The 19,548-nt window shown below is 42.8% G+C and overlaps 1 protein-coding gene across 29 annotated transcripts in view; it reads left to right on the forward strand.

Moving 5' to 3' along the window:
* Positions 1–19,548, forward strand: part of NRXN1 (neurexin 1) — a 1,287,731-nt gene that overhangs the window by 659,041 nt on the left and 609,142 nt on the right. For all 29 annotated transcript variants that reach the window (XM_089528929.1, XM_089528930.1, XM_089528947.1 and 26 more), the window contains one exon: positions 14,635–14,808. In XM_089528929.1, the coding sequence (XP_089385055.1) occupies positions 14,635–14,808 (174 nt within the window). The remainder of the gene's footprint in view (positions 1–14,634; positions 14,809–19,548) is intronic.

Below are 19,548 nucleotides of genomic sequence, written 5' to 3' on the forward strand. Positions count from 1 at the left end.
GCATTTTCTGGGGATTCAACAATTGGCTTTTGTTAAAAAATGTGCAGAAGGTATAAACTAGACAGGTAGGCAGGCAATGACATAAGAAATGTAAGAAACCAGAAAAGGGGAGGGAAAGTCAGAAACTGAAACAGTAAATTGGAAATATCGCTCCATTCAAGAACCCTTAACAAAATTGTATTGGAACTCTGTGATGGACTTTAATTGTCATAAATCACTAGTTGCTAAATATGATATAAGTATCATATTTATGCTTGTATACCTGCTCTCCAATAACTTCAAAATGGAGCAAAGGGGTATAAAGGTCATTTTCTGTTGGCAAGAGACATTGGAAATTCTTAACCAAGGAATGGTGGTTTCTCATTTCCATGTCTCCTTTCCCTCCCATATACAATGGCTGGTATCTCCTTTCTTCCATAACAGATGAATTACTGCACATACTTACATGGCAATTACATTACATTTAACATGCACCAGCAACTTCCACTCACAGTCTGTTGGACAAACAGAGCGCACTAGTTTTAAATCTGCTTAATCTCTGTCAATACACATGCCTTCCACTTTAACTTATTAACAAAATGTTAGAGTCGGGAAGTCACTGAGATTTCTGGAGCTGCATTTTGCATGGAAATAAATCTGTTTCTCTGTTTGTTTTTTTCCTATTTTTATACGTTTTTAATGCTTAACAACAGAACATGTTGTGATGTACAGCTAAGAGCATGTTTATGAAAATGAAAAACCCTGAGAGACAGAATCAACCAAGGTGTGTGTTGAAAGGCTTTGTCTTACCACCATCCTAAAGTCAATCTCTCCCTCCTCCCTTTGTCCTATTAGCATAAATTTAATTATTAAGGACCATTCCTGTTGGAATAGAGAAATATGCAGCAATGTTTCACAAATAATGATGGTCAAAATCCTTGATCAGCCAGTTACTTAAGTATAATTAACTATATCCCATTTCCCAACCTGATCCCCCAATCCTGCTTTAATGGGCATCAGCTACTGTAAGAGGGGGCAATGTGGTTTCCCATCAATCAATGCACACCAAACTTACATTTTCACCTCCCTTCCTCCAACAATCTCCATCATGACATTCAGAAGCAGGTTCCTTATTGAAATTACTGCTTGCACTCAAGCTCACTACCAGGAGCAGGGTGTTGCAGTATGTTGCACTCCAATCAACCGGGGCATCATTAGGGGGTGCTGGGGATGTGGGCTGCCCCAGGTGACACCTGAGGGGGCATGTGTGACACCACTGCTCTCCAAACATCTGCCTTGGGAGGTTTGCCTGTGTCCCATTGAAATGCTGGAGCTCAGTTCAAGAGAGATGTGAGCGGAGTAAGGCTCAGTGGGAGGAAAAAAGAGTGGGCTCAGGTTTAAAAAATGAAGATCTTAAAATTTTTAAATTTATTGTTAAAAAAACTAAAATTGTGTTCTTTTAAAATTTGTTTTAAAAAAATCACATCCTACCAAATTTTCAGTTTAACCACATGAAACTATGCCAATTTAGGCTGTGGGTGTGATATTGTAATTGTCCAGGACTGCAGCCAGCACACACAGACACACACCGATAAGAATGGCTTAGCCCAGCAAGTGGAAGCAGAACACAGACCTTGCGGGGAGTAAGCGTAAGAGCAGTCCGAAAGCCAAGCCGAAGTCAGGATACCGGGAGTCAGAGTAGTCAATCAGTCCAGGGTCAAGGCAGCCAGAAGATAACAAGGGTCCAGTCCGTTCCGAGTTCAAAGCAACAAGGAGTCAAGATACAAGGAGCCAGTGTTGGCAACAATCACACCAAAGGATCATGCAATAAACTCTGGCACTGAGTTGAGGCCTTTCTACAGCTTAAATAAGGGAAACTCTCCCCCGTGCCACCTGAGGCTGGTTGGCTAATTGCCTCTCTGCAATCCTCCTGGATCTGCACCTGCAAGCACTCTCAGCCCTTCTCTGTTTGTAAGTAGGCACATCCAGGCAAGCTTCCTCCCCAGAGTCACCACTAGGCTGTGGCACTACAGGAGGCATCTCACTAGCACTAGGACCTGGTTGGGCCTCTTCCTCTGGGGCTGGGATATCACAGCTGGGACCTGGCAGAGCAGGATTATCACCCGGTGTAGCCTCAATTAGCTCTTGTTCTGGAGGAGGCTCATTCTCCTCCTCATCCTCCGAGAGCTGATCTTGGCTGGCCATGACAGTAATTTAAAGTTATAATTTTAATTTTCCTACTTCTTTATGTCACAACTATTACATTCAGAGATATATTGGAAACATATAGGAGAAAATATAAGTTACACATCTGTAACAGTGATAGTGAATTTCAGCCTATGTACCTACAGGGGACAATCCAATTGTTAGTATCAATCAATGGTAATTCAAAGACGACAACGATGATGATATATTTATATCCTGCCTCTCTCTACAGATTGAGGCGAGTTACAGTCTGCCATTCCTTTATGTGGGGGATCCATTCTGGACCCTCCCACCCTGCCCTGTGTGTAAAGGGAATTCCGCCTATACTCAAGCCCTATTTAAATGAATGGGGCTCATGCATGCGGTAGTGCGGCGGTGCATGCACACCACAGGCTCACACCCTATTATTCCTTATGGGACGCATCATCCCTTCTCCCAGCATGGCTTTCAGCGTATGCTGAAAGCCTGCATATGATGCAGGCGCACTGTACAATAGAACATAAGAATACATAGTATGTGTCTGCTCTAGTTCTGACTAATAATTGGATATACATGAATAGGGGTTGGAGAGCTAGATAGAATTTCCCATTGTGTTCATTCTTTCCCTTATCTGCTATTTTGATTCCTTATGAGCAGCTTATTAACTAAACAGAGAGGACACCTGCCCCCATTGCAGAATGATTTCCCCACATGCTCAGATCATTGGCCATTCCTTTTCTCCCCTGTCACACATATAGTGACACCCAGAATAGCTACTGTTAAGAAAGATGAAAGTGCTTACACTTCTATATTTAAGAGAGAGAGTTATATAATGCTAACTAAGGGGCAGTACACACTGGTGTTCAAACACCACCCCATTTGCTGTGCAGAGTTGCCGCAGCAACCAAACCACAAGGCAACACTGCACAGCAAAAAAGACGCTGCCTAGAGCAGCTTTTTTGCAGCATGGCAAGCAGGAAGGGGCGCTGCCACTTCCTGCCAGCGATGTCTGTTCGCCGTACAGCAGTGGCATCATGGCAGCCCCTGTATGGATGAGAGGCTGCCATGATGCCACTGCCATCACGTGCTAGGGTTCTGGAGCATGCAGATGCTGCGTGCTCTGGAACCCTACTATCAGCAACAGCACACCACTTTTGGCCCGTCTGTCCCGGGCCTAAATTGGAAGGGGTGTCTGTGTATCTTGGACTTATAACACTAATGAACTGTGGGTATAATCCTGTAGGTACATTATGCCAGTTTTTGCATTTTTTTTTCAGAGGTACACAGCAGTAGTAAGGGAAAGTAGATGAAATCTGCTGCCTGACATTAGTCTTTTGACTTCCTTCACAATCTCTGCACCTGAGCAGGTGGGGAAATCATTCTGGCATTCTGTTAGGGACACATGCATGTTCTGGTATGACCAGTATGGGGTGTTGTGAGGATTGATCTTCTCTTCCTCCCTCTGCAGTGCCCAAAGCACCCCCTTAGTAAAGAGCTTCTGAAGCCCCCTTCCCCAAATCGCCATTCCCTGCTTTGTGGAGAGTGGACAGGATCACAAAAGTATCTCCTCATAGCCAGACATGAAATTACATCAGGGATCTGGCAGGGTCTTCTGGAGGTCTCCACACTGCTATAATCATTTTACATCTCACTACAGGGACATAGCCAGACATTTCTGTGAGCTGCCTTGAGTCCTTCCTTCCAGTAGGAGAGTGGAATTTTGTCGAAAAGGAAGGCAAGATCGATGTGTAATATCTATCTCTCCTTCCATCCACTCTCCTAACCAAAGAGATCTGAGGGTCAGCCCAGCTGTACCACAAACCCTGTTTCTGCTCCTGTGCAATGCCAGGTCTGTAAAAAAACAAGACCCACATAATCTACGATCTTTTGCAGGATAAAAACTGTGACCTGGCGTGCATTACTGAGACCTGGCTTGGGCCTGAGAGCTAGGCTGTGTGGGCACAGGCCCTCCAGCTGAGTACTCAGTTAAGGACCAGATCAGGTTAGGTGGGCGGGGTGGTGGTGTTGCCTTGATTCATAAAAACACTCTCTCCTTAACCAGGAACCCTGTCTGGAAAATGGATTATATTGAGTGTATTTACCTGACCCTGAAGGCCAGAGACAGTCTGGGGATTCTGTTGGTCTACTGGCAACCCCGTGCGCTAAGAGACTCCCTGGCCGAGCTGACACAGCTGATCTCGGAACTGGTGTTGGAGTCCCCGAGGCTTCTTGTCCTGGGGGACTTCAACATCCCTTTCGAGGCCAGTCAAAATCCAACAGGTGCGGCTCAGGAGTTCATGTTTACCATGACTGCCATGGGCCTGTCTCAATTGGTCTCGGGGCCCACGCATTGCGCTGGTAATACCCTCGATGTGATCTTTAGTACGGACATGGAGTCTCCGTGGGCAGAGATCTCTAATATCTCTGCCCTGTCATGGACGGACCATTTTCTGGTTGAGGCTCAAATCAAGGCTTCTACCTTAAGCCCTCCCGGGGGTGGCGGACCTATTAGAATGGTCCACCCTTGAAGGCTGATGGAACCCAAAAGGTTCCAAGAAGCCCTAGAGGGGTATATGGCTGGAACTGACGGCAAATCTGTTGATGCCCTGACTAACATCTGGGATATAGATCTCTCCAGGGCTATACACAGTATCACTCTCAAGCGTCCTTTCCGGCCTGCTTCCAAAAAACAACCCTGGTATACAGAAGATCTCAGGGAAAGGAAGCGGGCTGTGCAACGACTAGAGTGCAACTGTCAAAGACACCAGCACTTAGCCAACAAGGCACTCCTAGAGTCTCATTTGAAGGCCTACTGAGTGGCAATAGGTGCAGCAAAGCATTCATTCTATGCTGCATGTACTGCGTCCGCGGAGTCGCATCCGGCAGAGCTGTTCAGGGTAGTGAGGGAGCTAACACATCTGCCCCCCTCCCTGAACCCTGTTTTAGAACCATCTAAAGCCTGTTGTGACAAATTTAACAACTTCTTCGCGGATAAAATCTCTCGGATAAGGGCTGATCTCGACGCCAGTATTTCTTCAGAATCTATTAGAAAGGTGTCCAGAGCTTCTGTGGCCCCTGTTATACTGGATCACATTGAGTTTGTTAGTACCGAGGAAGTGGACAAGATCCTTCGAAGTGTCAGGAGGACGACATGCTCTCTTGATCCCTGTCCCTCATGGCTGGCGGTTCAGGGGGGGATGCAGTGCTAACTATGTTGCACCGCATAATTAATACATCTCTAAGAGAGGGACAATTTCCATCTAAATTAAAATTAGCAGTGGTTAAACCCCTGCTTAAAAAAACCCTCCTTAGACTCCCCGACTTATAATAACTACCGGCCTATATCGCTGCTGCCATTTTTGGGGAAGGTGATCGAGAGAGCGGTTGCCTTCCAGCTTCAATCGATCTTGGATGAAACGGATTTTCTGGACCCATTTCAAACTGGCTTCCAGGCGCGCTATGGAGTTGAGACTGCCATGGTCGCCTTAGTTGATGGTCTCCGTCTGGGCATGGACAGGGGAAGCGTGTCCCTGTTAGTGCTTTTGGACATCTCAGCAGCTTTCGATGCCATTGACCATGGTATCCTTCTGGAACACCTGGGGGAGTTAGGTATCGGGGGCACTGTGCTCCAGTGGTTCCGTTCCTACCTCTCGGGTAGATTCCAGATGGTGCAGCTGGGGGACGTTTGCTCCGATAAGAGGGTGCTTACATCTGTCATCCCTCAAGGAGCGATTCTGTCCCCCATGCTATTCAACATTTACATGAAACCGCTGGGAGAGATCATTCGGAGACACGGGACGCGGTGTTATCAGTATGCTGATGACACCCAAATATGCTTCTCTGTGTCCCCGACTGATGCAGTAACTAGGGATGGCATCTCTCCTCTAAATGTCTGCTTGTAGTCGGTAATGGGTTGGATGAGGGAAAACAAACTCAGTGTGAATCCAGAGAAAACGGAAGTACTGGTGATAGGTTGCCCGGGTCTGGGTGGTGAGATTTGCCACCCGGTCCTGAACGGGGTCACGCTCCCCTTGAAGGACTCGGTCCACAGCTTGGGAGTGCTCCTGGACTCGTCGCTCCAGCTGTCATCTCAGGTGGATGCGATGGTCAGGAGCGCTTGTTATCAGCTTCGGCTGATACGCCAGCTGCGTCCCTACCTGGACCAGAAGGACTTTGAAACTGTAGTACATGCTCTGATAACCTCTCAATTGGATTTCTGCAATGCGCTCTACATGGGGCAACCCTTGTACCAAACCCGGAAGCTACAGTTAGTGAAGAATATGGCAGTGAGATTGGTTGCTGGTTGTTCCAGGTCTGACCATATAACACCCATCTTGAAAGATCTTCATTGGCTGACTATTCACTTCCGAGGCTCAATACAAGGTGTTGGTAATGACCTATAAAGCCCTAAATGGCTTGGGCCCAGGATACTTGGAGGACCGCCTCTCCCCATATAATCCGCCCCCGCACACTCAGGTCAACAGGGATGAAATTGTTGGAGGTCCCAGCGACACGCTATGTGAGGACTTCGCAGAGGGCATTCTCTACTGTGGTCCCCAGATCTTGGAATAGTCTCCCAGATGAGCTCCGCTCCACCACATCTTTAGCTCTTTTTAAAAAGAACCTGAAGCCTTCCCACCGTGAAAAATCATTTTTTCCTTTACCCCTCTTCATTGATGACCCAAGAATGTATACAGTGGAACCTCGCCATACGCGGGGGATCCGTTCCGGATCCCGCCGCGTATGGCGATTTCCGCTTATGCTCAAGCCCCATTGTAAACAATGGGGCTCATGCACGGTGGCGCGGAGGTGCGTGGGGCGCAACGGGCATGCATGCGGCGCAACAAGCGCGCGCACCCATTCAATTGAATGGGACGCGCCGCCCCTTCTGCCCCGCCCGTGCTGGCAGCTTTGAGCGCCTATGCTCAAAGCCGCCTATAAAAAGACCGCGTATGCGGAGGCTCCACTGTATATTGACTTCCCCTTCTATCTGGCCCTTTTGTTGTTAGTATCATTGTGTTATTTTTAATGCTGTCTTTAATTGATTTTACTGGAATGTTTTTTATATATAATTGTTCACCCTTTGATCAAAATTTTGGAAAAGCGGGTTACAAATAAACTATATTATATTATTATTATTTATTATTGATGCAGCATCGAATCATATTGGCTTTTTTAGCTGCTGCATCACACTGTTGACTCATGTTCAACCTGTGATCTACAAGGAGTCCTAGATCCCTTGCACATGTAGTCTTGTTAAGCCAGGTGTCCCCCATCCTATATCTGTACATTTCATTTTTTTCCCCTGCCTAAGTGTAGTACCTTACATTTCTCCCTGTTGAATTTCATTCTTTTAGTTTTGGCCCTATTCTATTCTATTCAGGTCATTTTGAATTTTCATCCTGACCTACTCCTCCTGATTTGGTGTCATCTGCAAATTTCATAAGCATGCCCTTTATTTCTTCATCCAAGGCATTGATAAATGTTTAGCATACTATCAAAATGATTATTGTAATGGTTCTTCCTCGGAACAGTATGATGGTTTATGTAATTTACATTGAAATCTTGCTTTAATGTAATGTGAAAGCCTTCCATATTATGAACAGCATCAAAACTTTAGACAGGCAATTTTATTGGGTTAGCTGGCATGAAGTTCAAGGAAAACAGACACACTGAGAAATTAAATTACTGGAAACAAAGCACAACTGAATCTTGAGTAATGGGGCTTACCATGATAGGTAAACAGTGTTAGCATGCAATCAGCACATTTCTAAGCCACATTAGACTTACAGTCTTCCCTTTGCTAAAAAAGAGCTCTCTACAGATGATGTCTTCATTTTCCTATAATGAAGACATAAGTACCTTGCCTTTTTCCTCCCACTCTTTCTCCCCCTCCTCATATCTCACAGCTGGCACTGTATCTGCATGTACAGTGTTAGTTTGCCCTAAATATTGAGGCTTGCTTGGTGTGACAACTTGAAGGTGAGGCCAGCAATTGCAGCGAGTAAAGTTATCATGATAAAGTCATCAACCTAACTTTCCAATTTAAAATTTCTGCTCTATCTGGATGGGATACATGTGGTATGCTGTGGGCAACAATTTCAGACAGTTACTAAATACAGCTGTTTACCTACTGACAATATAAAGACCCTGATGATCATATTTTACTTTTTTTAAAAGAAAGAAAGAAACTGTAACTGTAACTGTCCTTTGAACTTTGACCTTATGCTATACATTATGTTGCAGCTAGTCATTCAAATAGAAAAATAGGTGGGCCATTGACAGGATGATACTGACAAGCTTTTTTTCATTTCAAAGAATTAGTGCCATCTTTCTCCAATCTATTGCTGAGATCCTGCATGGGCATGTATAACATAAGAATTCCTCATGGCCTCCATCAACTACCCCAGGAATCACTGTGTTGTTACAATAGCCACCCCCACATGACCATTCTGTGGCTGATGAAGGTGGAATTGGAGAAGCATCTGTCTATGTTTCCACAGACAGATGAAAACAGGGAGCATCTTCCACCAAGATCCACAGAGGTCCTCTGGAGGTCTCCGCAAATGATGTCATTGGGTCTGCATCTGGCTACGGTAACATAGTCAGAAGCTTCTCTATGCCCCTCCATTCTCCACTAGCAATGGAAAGGCCATTGGGTATGAGTATTATAGCCATAGGAGTGTTGGTTGTTGCAGTGGGAGAAAGGGGATACCAACCTCTGCAATGACCAAAAATACAGGCACAAGTGTAAATTGGAATTGTGCTTGTGTATGTCACCAACCATTGGGATGTGGTGGCTCAGTGGTTAAGACACTGACCCTGATGGTTGCAAGATTGGCAGATCAGCAGTTTGAGGCCCAAGTACCATATGAAGGAGTGAGCTCCATCACTGGTCGCAGTTTCTGCCAACCTAGTAGTTCAAAGATATCTGAAAGGGCAAGTCGATAAATAGATACTACTTCAATGGAAAGGTAGTAGCATTCTTTGTAGTCATACTGGCCACATGATCACAGAATTATCTTTGGCAACGCTGGCTGTGTTACGGAGATGAGCATCCTACAGTCAGACACAACTTAACAACCTTGTCAGAGGGGAAAGCTTTATATTTATGTCACCAACAAGATGTCAAGCACTGAGCTTGTTGCTTGTTCATTCTCTGTTTGATAGAAGAAATGACAGGTCAAATATCTTGGCTACATTCCTGTTCATACACCACAGGAGTAATCTATTTAAGGGCATGGTGTAAGGCTGTGGGAACAAGGCATTTTCAGAAAAGACTGAGCAGCTTCTACTTACCTTGAGTCAGGGGTAGGCAACCTGCGGCTCGCGGGCCGGATGCCGCCCGGCGAGGCCTTGGGACCGGGACAGGCCCCAGCCCGGTCCTGCTGCCAATTGCCGCCAGGGCCTTTGGCTTCTTGCGCTCAGGGGCAAGGGGGGCAATTGTCTATAGACGCCTCAGAAACATGCATTTATATTAACATTTTTTAAAAAATCAGCAAATTTTTTTGCGTGTCCTCCACTTTTTTAAAAAAAGTGTCCACCATTTGAAAATGTTGTCCTACATTTGTCCCGGTTTATTTATTTATTTAATTTTTTAAAAAAAATTTTTTTTAATTATTTATTTTTTGGCTTTGGCCCTCCAATTGTCTGAGGGACAGCAACCCGGCCCCCGGCTCAAAAAGCTTGCCTACCCCTGTCTTGAGTGATGGGCAACTGTGAGAGGGTGGAGGCCACTTTGTACATGTATAATTTCCCTATACTTATCACACACACACACACACTCTCTCTCTCTCTCTCTCTCTTTACCACACACACACTAACTCACACATGTATTTGGATATCTGGTTTTGTTTTTATCCATTTTTCAGCTGTTTCTTGGAGAGCTTGGAGAGGGTCAGAGGAACAAAAATGCTGCTCTTTGGCACAGTTTTGATTCCCTTTTCCTTAATGTTTGGGCTGAAATGGCCTTTAAAAACAGGGAGATCTGGGGACTTGCAGGAGATTCGAGGGCTACATACAGTCCATGAGCCACACTTACAGTACCCTAACCTTGTACTAAATTCTCTGTGTGCACTGGAGTCCCTAAAAGTTTTGAATTATCGTCTGCGTGAGCGCGAACATGCACCCCTTTATGTGGGACTGTGCATAGATCTCATTATAAACATTTTAGTGTTAATGTAGGAAGTCGTCAGTGAGCAAATGTGAGGCATTTGCAAATCATCATATCTGCATAAAAGCACCCTTTATTGCATGCACTGAATTGGACAACAATGGCACTAATTCTCTGAAAATGGAGAATAAAAAGGACATGCAAAGCAGCCGTCAACTCATCCAGCAAACTATTACGAACCATTTGTGTATTGCTTTTTATATTGTGCTCTACAAAGCTGTATCTCTAGGGAAGCTAATGATTAACACAGGGAGGGTAGAAATGATAATAAGAAAAACCAATATCAGCACCTCAGTTTGCTTTGTGTTAGGCCCAGGCTCTTGGACAGCTTTGTCTCCCCTTTGAGATCTGAGACTGATCAGGGGAATTTAGCTCAGCAAGTGTATGGTGACATATCAAGATGAATCTATGCCAGTGCAAGTTTCCAGAAAAAGGAGCAGTATTTCACAACCTTATGTAGTTTCTCATTCTGCTGTAGTTGGCAGTAGGGTGGAATCACAGAAAATCTTCCTGTGGAGCATTAACTATGACATCATTTTTTCCAGATAAATATCTCAGAATGAATGATCAAGGTATGGAAGTGGGATAGGAGCCAGGTAGCAGACCCCAATCTCCTGATAACCCATGATCTTAGTGGGGAGGAGGTATCCTTATCCCAGAGTGGTGAGCTGAACACCACTGACTACTCAGACCATCTGATTCATCAGCCTATGTGAACAGATCCTATATACAAAGCCGGAACTCTATTGTGGTTAATTGCCATGAAGTTGGTATCAATTTATAGTGGCTTTATGAATGAGCGCCCTCTTAGTCACCCTGTTATTAACACCCTGGTTAAGATCTTGCAGATTCAGGGTCATAGCTTCCATAACTGGGTCTGTCCATCTCTAGTGCAGTCTTCCTTTTCTACTGCCTTCCACTTAGCTGAATGTTATCATCTACATCTGAGGAAGTTGACTGAGGGCTCTCAGCACTGCAGAAATAATCCAGCTTGACACTGCTTTAACTGCCATGACACAATGCTATGGAATTCTGGGAATTCTACCCCAACAAACTACAATTCTCCGAATTCCATAGCATTGAGCCATAGCAGTTAAAGTGGTATCAAACTGGATTATTTCTGCAGTGTGGATGCAGCCACAGGCTTATGCTACCAGCTTCTTTCTCTCAGTTAGACCCAAAGGTGCAACAAGATCCCTCTGTAACATCGACTTACAATATGTCCAAAGTAAAATAGCCTCTGTTTTGTCAGGATTTATTTCCTCTCAGACTCATTTATTTTTCTCTTTGACAGTCTGTGGTATCCTCAGAACTCTCCTCCTGCGCAACATTTCGAATGAGATTATTCTCTTAGCTTTCTTCACTTTCCAGCTTTCATAAACATACATAAAAATTGAAAATGCTGTGTTAGAAATTGACAATACTCTTGCAGAGGAATTCCTGTTCAAGGATATCACCTTACAAGGAGATCACACTTGTATTTGGCAGTACCTTCAGAACAAGAATGGCTGATAGTTTTGTTTCAACTCATTTCAGACTACAATCTATGAAAATTCACCAAAAATGAATGAATGTGGGGGGACAATGAAATGGACAAATTTGCTCACCCTCTCAGGAAGGGGCAGAATTGTGTTTCCGTTTATTTATTTAAAAAACAATATATCACTTTTTTGGAGAAGCGGAATCAAATGTAGGATAAAATGAAATTGATAAAATTTCCAATTAAGAGGAGCAGGTACAGAGCAGAGCAGGCACTCCTAAAGAACCATGGCCTATTCAATTATAAGCTAGGTGAACTAATGTTCTAATTTAGTATAAGGCAGTTTTTTTTAAGTTGTAGGATTAACAACACACAACAGGGACCCTGCATTCTGTAATGTTCCAGATCATAGAGAGACCCAAAATAGTTAGAAGCTTGAATTAACCAGATTAAGGAGCATTTTGGAGTGAAGTTCAGTGGTGACACAGGGAGAGCACAGAACATAATTTCCTTGCATAAAGAAGCTGTCCTGCCAACTCCCAGGCAATTAAGGAGCTGTCAGGGTACTTTCTTTCTTGAGAGCTTATTGCGCTCATTTTTGCCCCCAATCTGGGTAAGGGCAGAGTGAAAACGCATTTTATCGCATGCTATACTGTCCTCAAGGCATCCCCATGCTATTGCCCAGCCCTAAGCCATCCCCGATCAGGACTCAGCTTCAGATTCACGTCTGGATGTGTAGGCAGGGACAGTGGTGGGAATCTCATTCCCTTTGCTACATACATTTTTTCTGCCTATGTTTTGTCTCAATAGGGGTAATGAGAAGAATCATAAATATGGTGTTATCCCAAATCAAATGTTACCCCAAATCAAAATAACAGAATATAAGCACCCAAGATAAAATGAGAAGTGTGTTTACATACTATGATATAGAGCATTCTTTCCTGGAGACAAGCAAAATCATCCAATCATTTTTCTCTTGCCAAAATTATTTCTATTATGTGTTTAGCTGGATTAGTAGATCAGTGATGTATAACAGTAATCAAACAAATCTGAATCAGATTGTTATATTGGCATCCAGTGTCTCAGTACTAGGAGGAACTTGCATGGATATCTAAGCTAACATTGTGAAATCACTTTTGGAAACACTCACTTTTACTATTGAATCAATACAAAAGAGATAGTAGCTGTGGCCTATAGTTTCTGGGGGAGAGGATGCTTCACTCTAGTCCTTGAAGATGATCCCTTTCCCCTGCCCGGACCTCAATCAACTGCTAAACTGAAGGGTAATTCATGTGTCATAGCATTTTTTGAAAGGATGGTATTCACCAAGAGGTTTGGAGGGGCATTGATACCCAACCATGAAATAAAGAGACCAGACACGTAAATTGGATGAATAAAGGGCCATTTATTTGACCTACATCTTATTTAAAGCTAAGCATTTGAACTTCAACCTTAAACATCAAACTGAGAGAGAATGATTAAAGTGAAAGCCTAGTGCGGGTCCAGCTGAAAACAGGTGTCAGTCCTAGACCTCCTCTTCAGCCTTCCCTTTGGGCACAAACACTGAACCCTTAGGTAAATCCACTGGTTTGGATTGCATCCTCGGCCGGTCCTAGGAAGGTAAACATAAGGCACTGTCCCCCAAACTCCCTCGATTTTATAAAGTTGAGAAAAACCACCAGGTCTACCCCAAGGCAGGTTCTTTCCCAACTCCACATCCCTTGACGTGTCTAAGCTGTTCAAGAGCCTAACCTTTCACCACAAAGGGGTGCCAATGGTCCATACCAACCAATTCTTTAACCCCATATGGGCCAGTGAAACCTATTTAACAGCCACCCCTAGCCAATTTCCAGTCCCTTCATACAGTATGGGGTAGGCAAAAAACCCTAGGAAAAGGGGAGAAAATTCCTACCCAGCCCCGAAGCAACCAACAAGGTTCACATTGCATTTAGGGTGGGAGGGAGGGATGCATCATCAAAAGGAGGCAGGATGGGGGTGTGTGGTGTCCTTATATACTGACTCCGCCCCCATCACGTGCATTGGCTTGGTCCATTGGACCACGCTTACATTTGAAAACCCTTGTCTCATCATGGAGGTATCAAAGCCCCACCCTCCCTCAATGGCTCTGCCAATCATCCTGGTGTGAAAACTGCTTGTAGTGGTTGGCTGACTGATTCTTTCCTTCCTATTAATTTCTAAAGAGTTTTTTTTTTAATGTGTTTTAATTTTGCCACTGCCAGAAGGAGTGATGGGAATCACAAAACTCTTCTTTTTGGTTACCATTTTGTTTTCCCCAGATTGTTCTGGTTGGTTGTATCCAAGCTCAGACAGTGAATCCACTACTGTGTAATGGTGAAGCCATTTTACTACTACTCTGTCTGTAGGTATTCAGGATTGAGCAGGAGTACTCAGCAGAGCTCCTGTTCTATTTGGAGCAGGTGTGGGTGGTGCAGCAATTAAAATCCAATGTGGTTTGGCACCTGCACAGTGGCAGGTCCACCAGCCATCCCTGGTTGTATCATTATTTATCAACACCATTTGGAACAATGCTTCTCCTCTTACTCGTCTTTGTTCAGATGAAGGTTATCCAGTTTTCAAGAACTATTAGTCAATTGATATCTTCACTCCTTCACTCTTGTTGTTGTGGCTTTGTTGTTTTTTGCTTTGATTATTGTATTTATCTAAGAGTTTTATATCATTGTCTAAACTGATATATTTTAACATGTTTGACGGCCTTGAGTATAATTCTACATTATTCAAATGTTTTAATATGGACAATTCAAACAAATCTGACTAAGTGTGTGCTTGGGCTTCACAGGTGACTTGTATATTGGAGGAGTTGCAAAGGAGACCTACAAATCCTTGCCCAAATTGGTCCATGCCAAGGAAGGCTTTCAAGGCTGCCTTGCCTCAGTGGATCTGAATGGACGTCTCCCAGATTTGATCTCAGATGCTCTGTTTTGCAATGGGCAGATAGAACGAGGATGTGAAGGTATGGAGCAATCATTTTGTAGTTTTGTCACAACCTCTTGTAATGTAAAATAAATTACCCTATATCTCATCATAGGGGTGCAATAGCATCTCCCCTGCTGTGCTGTGTTTATTTGTACTTAGATGATGACAGTTCCTTGTCTTAGCCGCTGTCATCAATTTGTGCTGTGCTACAGTTGTAAGCTGGACCTGTTTTACATTATTAATGAAGGTGAATGCTGTTGAGAGAGAAATGTACGTTGATTGCCTAAAACACAAATTGAACTTGAGAACATTAACTTATCTTCCTGAATATAATCGGCACAGCCACCAACAAGCTGATTTCCATGTCTCTGTTTTGTTTGTGCTGCATTTTAATTAATTGTTGTGATAATTAGCTCCTGTGCAGCAACTTTATATCATCATGGTGCTTAGATGGTAGTTAGTGTCTAAATTAGCTAATTTAATTTAGTTGCACAGGGGTTTTTTTTTTTAGCATAGGTTGCTTGTGTCAATGAGATGTTAAGGTGCTAGTAAGGTCTCAAATTTACTTCAGGGCTTTTTATAGACTCATATACCTATGTTTTCTTGGATTGTTTTGCTGCTGCATTTCATGCCTGTACAACTTGCAATGTAGAAAGCAAGACCTCAGCTTACCAGCATTCGATCAAGGCTCACTATGACCCTGATAAACCCCCTGTCGTTGATGTCTGTATGAGACTACATGAAAACAAAGGTGGTGTTGAAGATCTTCAAAAGATCTTCAGGTTAGGTGGACAGTGTATGACTTCATGTTTCATTTTACATTAAGAATCACAAAGTTGGTCCAACCCCTCCACCTCCCCACAAGTAATCTCAAGTGGGATATACTGAAACAGAAACCAACTGGCTTTGGACATACCAAGACCAGTACTTCTCAAAGTATTAGGCAGCTCCTTCTATGTTACCAGGTATGGAGCATCTGAATAAAAATGTAAATCCTCAGGGAAACTCAGGCTCTTGAAGCCAGTAAGGATCGATTGCCCCTCTACCTCCCATAGGATCTGAATGTACTACTGGATGCAGTTCCCCATGAATCCACATTAGATTTGTAAGGATGTCTGTATCTTCCTTGTTTTAGTAATCTACCTTAGGTCCCCTGTACAAGTCCAAATGTACAGTTGCTGCTCCAGTGGTTAAAAGGCATATTAAGATAAATTTGGAGTTAGTTAAGGGGCAGAATCCTGTTAGTGGCAAACACATATCTAAGTTCCTTTACAAATCTGCTTGTACCTTTTGGTCTTTGTGCAACAGAGATATTTAATTCATTTTTGTATAAGCAGAGTGCTACTTACACAACTATCACATTGACAGATGCACTAGAATAAACAGATACAGTATTGGTTACACAGTGTGGGTATTCAGCAGAAAGATGGTGTAGTGAGTGCATTATACAACTGCATGAGTGTTGATTTGCACCCCACAAGTACAAATATAAGTTTAAAGTTTAAATAATAACAATCAAAATGTCTTCCCATTAGAGGCCATCTTAAAACAGCTCTCTATGTCAGTTGTCTCCATATGAAAGCTATTAATATAGATATCATTTTCCACACAACCACTTCTTGATGTCACATAGCTGTCAGATTCAAATACATGGTGCTGATGCTGCAAATCTACATACACTGGATCTACACAGACAAGTGTTTCTAACATTAGATGAGAAAAACACTTAATGAGTCCTACTCATCATTTAGTTGGAAGCAGCTAGCCATGCTGGTATCCTTGTAGAACAAGACATGACATGTAGATATTCTTTAGATGTGACCCTCAGTTATAAATATGCCTGATAAAACATTACAGCTACATTTATTCCAGTGTTTAGTGCTGTGTTCCTCAAAATACAGTGTAACACAGAATCATTTGTTGAGAAGATTCAGTGCTCCTTTTAATATAACATGATCCCCAAAACCAAAACTGGGTAAACTGTAGCCGTGAGGCTCCATGTACCCCTTCCAGTCTTCCAGGACTATGCTTTTTGTGGCCAAAAAGAGAGAAGACTTGCTTCTCCTGTAACAGCCATATACCTTTCAAATGGGTTACAGGGAGATCCAGTTTGCACTGTTTGGCATTAAAAAACAACAACACGTTTTTGAAAATTAAAAGTGGGATTCCGGCCATGGACAGGTTTGGGGCTTTCTCCCCTCTTTTTATGCTTTTTTGATAGTACACCAGAGGAAAATTGCCCCCTTGAACCAATTTTCTTTGTTGCCTATCCCTGCAGTAAACAAAATGGAACTCACCAAACCTATGTGGCAGCTCATTCCAAATTCCATATACCTCCAGTATATTTTCTGCCTCTCTGGAGATGCAAACTTTGGTAGAGGTTGAGATGTTTTTAAACTCTTAGCAAGTAAATGAGATTTGATAGAGATGTGAAAATTTGTAGGTCTTATTCTTGCAGCATTCTTCACACAGTATTTTTGTTTGGTTCAAGTTCCACACATTTCCCCACTCAAATAGATGCATTTTTCTATTGACTAAAGCACATTTGCATACATTTTTTTTACTATGTATGCATGTTTTGGCATGCATTTTTCCCTATAAATTTTATGCGAAGTCGTAGAAATGTAAGAATTTGTGAATGAACGCACAGTCCATTCAGTTGTGGGAAAAGGATATTTGTAGTGGAAATAACAATTATTTCAGTTAATCTGATTTTTCTCCTTGGTGTTTGATGGTTCACAAATCTACTTCCCAAATACCTATCTATTACTTATCTTCCAGAAATCATATTGCAATAAGTTGTTGATGAAAACTATCAAGGTATATTTTCATTGAATTAAAAAGTTAGTTTGATCCAAACAGATAAACACCAAGGTCTAAATTCAGTTTCAAGGTAGAGTAGATTCATTGACTCAGCTGTTGAATCATATGTGAACACTCATGTAAATTCATGTATGCATTGGGTTATAATAATAATAATAATAAATGTTTTATTTGTATACCGCCCTTCCGTGAGATCAGGGCGGTTCACAACATTTAAAAGTACATAAAAATTCCAAAAACAGTATTAAAATTACAATACAAAAATAAAATAACAACAAATGCCCCTGGGTTAGCCAACCATTGCCTGTGCGGCCTTTACGGTGGGGGGTCTATAAGGACTTAATCGGGGAATGCGATTTTAAACAGGTGAGTCTTCAACTCCCGCTTGAATTGGGCCAGGGAGGTAACTGAGCGGAGCTCTATGGGCAGCGTGTTCCAAAGGGCTGGGGCGGCGATGGAGAAAGACCTCCTAGAAGTGGAGGATAACCTCGCCCCGGGAACCCTAAGGAGTTGCTGCCCAGATGTTCTGAGGGTGCGAGGCGGAATGTATGGGGAGAGGTGTTAAGTCTGGTTAGAAATAGGAATCAGATTTAAATTGTAGGTGAGGAGCATGCAGCCCTCAGATTCTGTTGGACTACAGACCTTAACACTCCTCACCATAGGCTGTGTTGGCTAGGACTGATGGAAGTTGCAGTCCAACAACATCTGGAGAGCTCCCACCTTTGGGGCCCCCAAAAATGAAAATCAACTTTTTCTGTCTCTTCTTTCTCTCATGTTTACTCATATGCCTTAATTTGGCTCCATGTTGCAATTTTCTGTTTGACTTTTATATCCTTGTGACATGAATTCTAATTTTAATTTGATGATTACCCATTGAATAACAAAGGTGTAAATAAATGTATAATATCTAAACACCTAAAGCTAATTTCACGTTATTTGGTAAATCTGTGTAAATAACAAATTCTAATGCAGGTGAGAAGGAGAAGCAGAAGGTGGTGTATGCTGTCAGTGATTAGAGCCTGGTATTTAAATAGCTTCTTGATGACATAGTGCCCAAATTCTTAAAGATCACAATTTTGATCAGTCCAAGTTACTGAAAAAATAAAATGGAGTAACTGATGGAGATCCAGAAATTCAAGACAATTCACACAACAAAAAATGAGGGTGTTGAGGATGTAAGTTGGACAGACACAAGCAAAGTGTGGCATGAACTCAAAACAGTGATAACTAGTGATTTCTTTTGGCATGCTTAGTTCTCAACTCAGCCCACATTTATCTCTTCATTTAAAAAAGCAACCAAAATTCAGAGAAATAAAGGCTCCTGAAGGAAGAAGCTGGGTATTTGAAGAGCTGACATTTGGAGAAGCAGTGGTAACGGCCACTTTCGGCAAGTGTCATGGGCTAGAATACCATTAGTGATGTGGGCACCAATGGGGCCGGAAGGATAATATCACTGCACACAGAAGCATCAGAACTTTTGATGGCCCACTGTCTACTAACCAGGAATCATCTGAATCTGAATTTTTTAAGCAAAGAGCACTAATAACTGCAATACTGAAGCCAGATCTTAATGAGCAACTAGTTTATTTGCTTCTAAAGGCATCATTGTCTGAATATTCCCACCAATGCAGGCATTTAGTAAATGGAGAAGTGGTGGTCTCCAGGTTGAAAGTCTGCCCTTTAAAAGATTATTGTAGTAGGGAGATGGGGACTGGAAGAGGCCACCTGGCTCAGTCTCTTTCACACCAGATAATTCTAGCACTTTAAAACCATTTCAGGCTGCCATGACTCCATCCTAAGGAATCCTGGAAGGTATCAATTTTTTTGAGGCACTAGACATCCCTTGTAAAGAATTGTAAATACCTCATTAATACCTAGTTAGATAACATATTTGTGTGTTGTGCAAGAGATCATAGCTATCATTAATTAGATCTTTTCAGAAAAAGATGCTTGA

The sequence above is a fragment of the Sceloporus occidentalis genome, unplaced genomic scaffold (assembly GCF_023333645.1).
Source record: "Sceloporus occidentalis isolate IW3139 unplaced genomic scaffold, rSceOcc1.0.p SCAF_6, whole genome shotgun sequence".
Classification (NCBI taxonomy): Eukaryota; Metazoa; Chordata; class Lepidosauria; order Squamata; family Phrynosomatidae; genus Sceloporus; species Sceloporus occidentalis.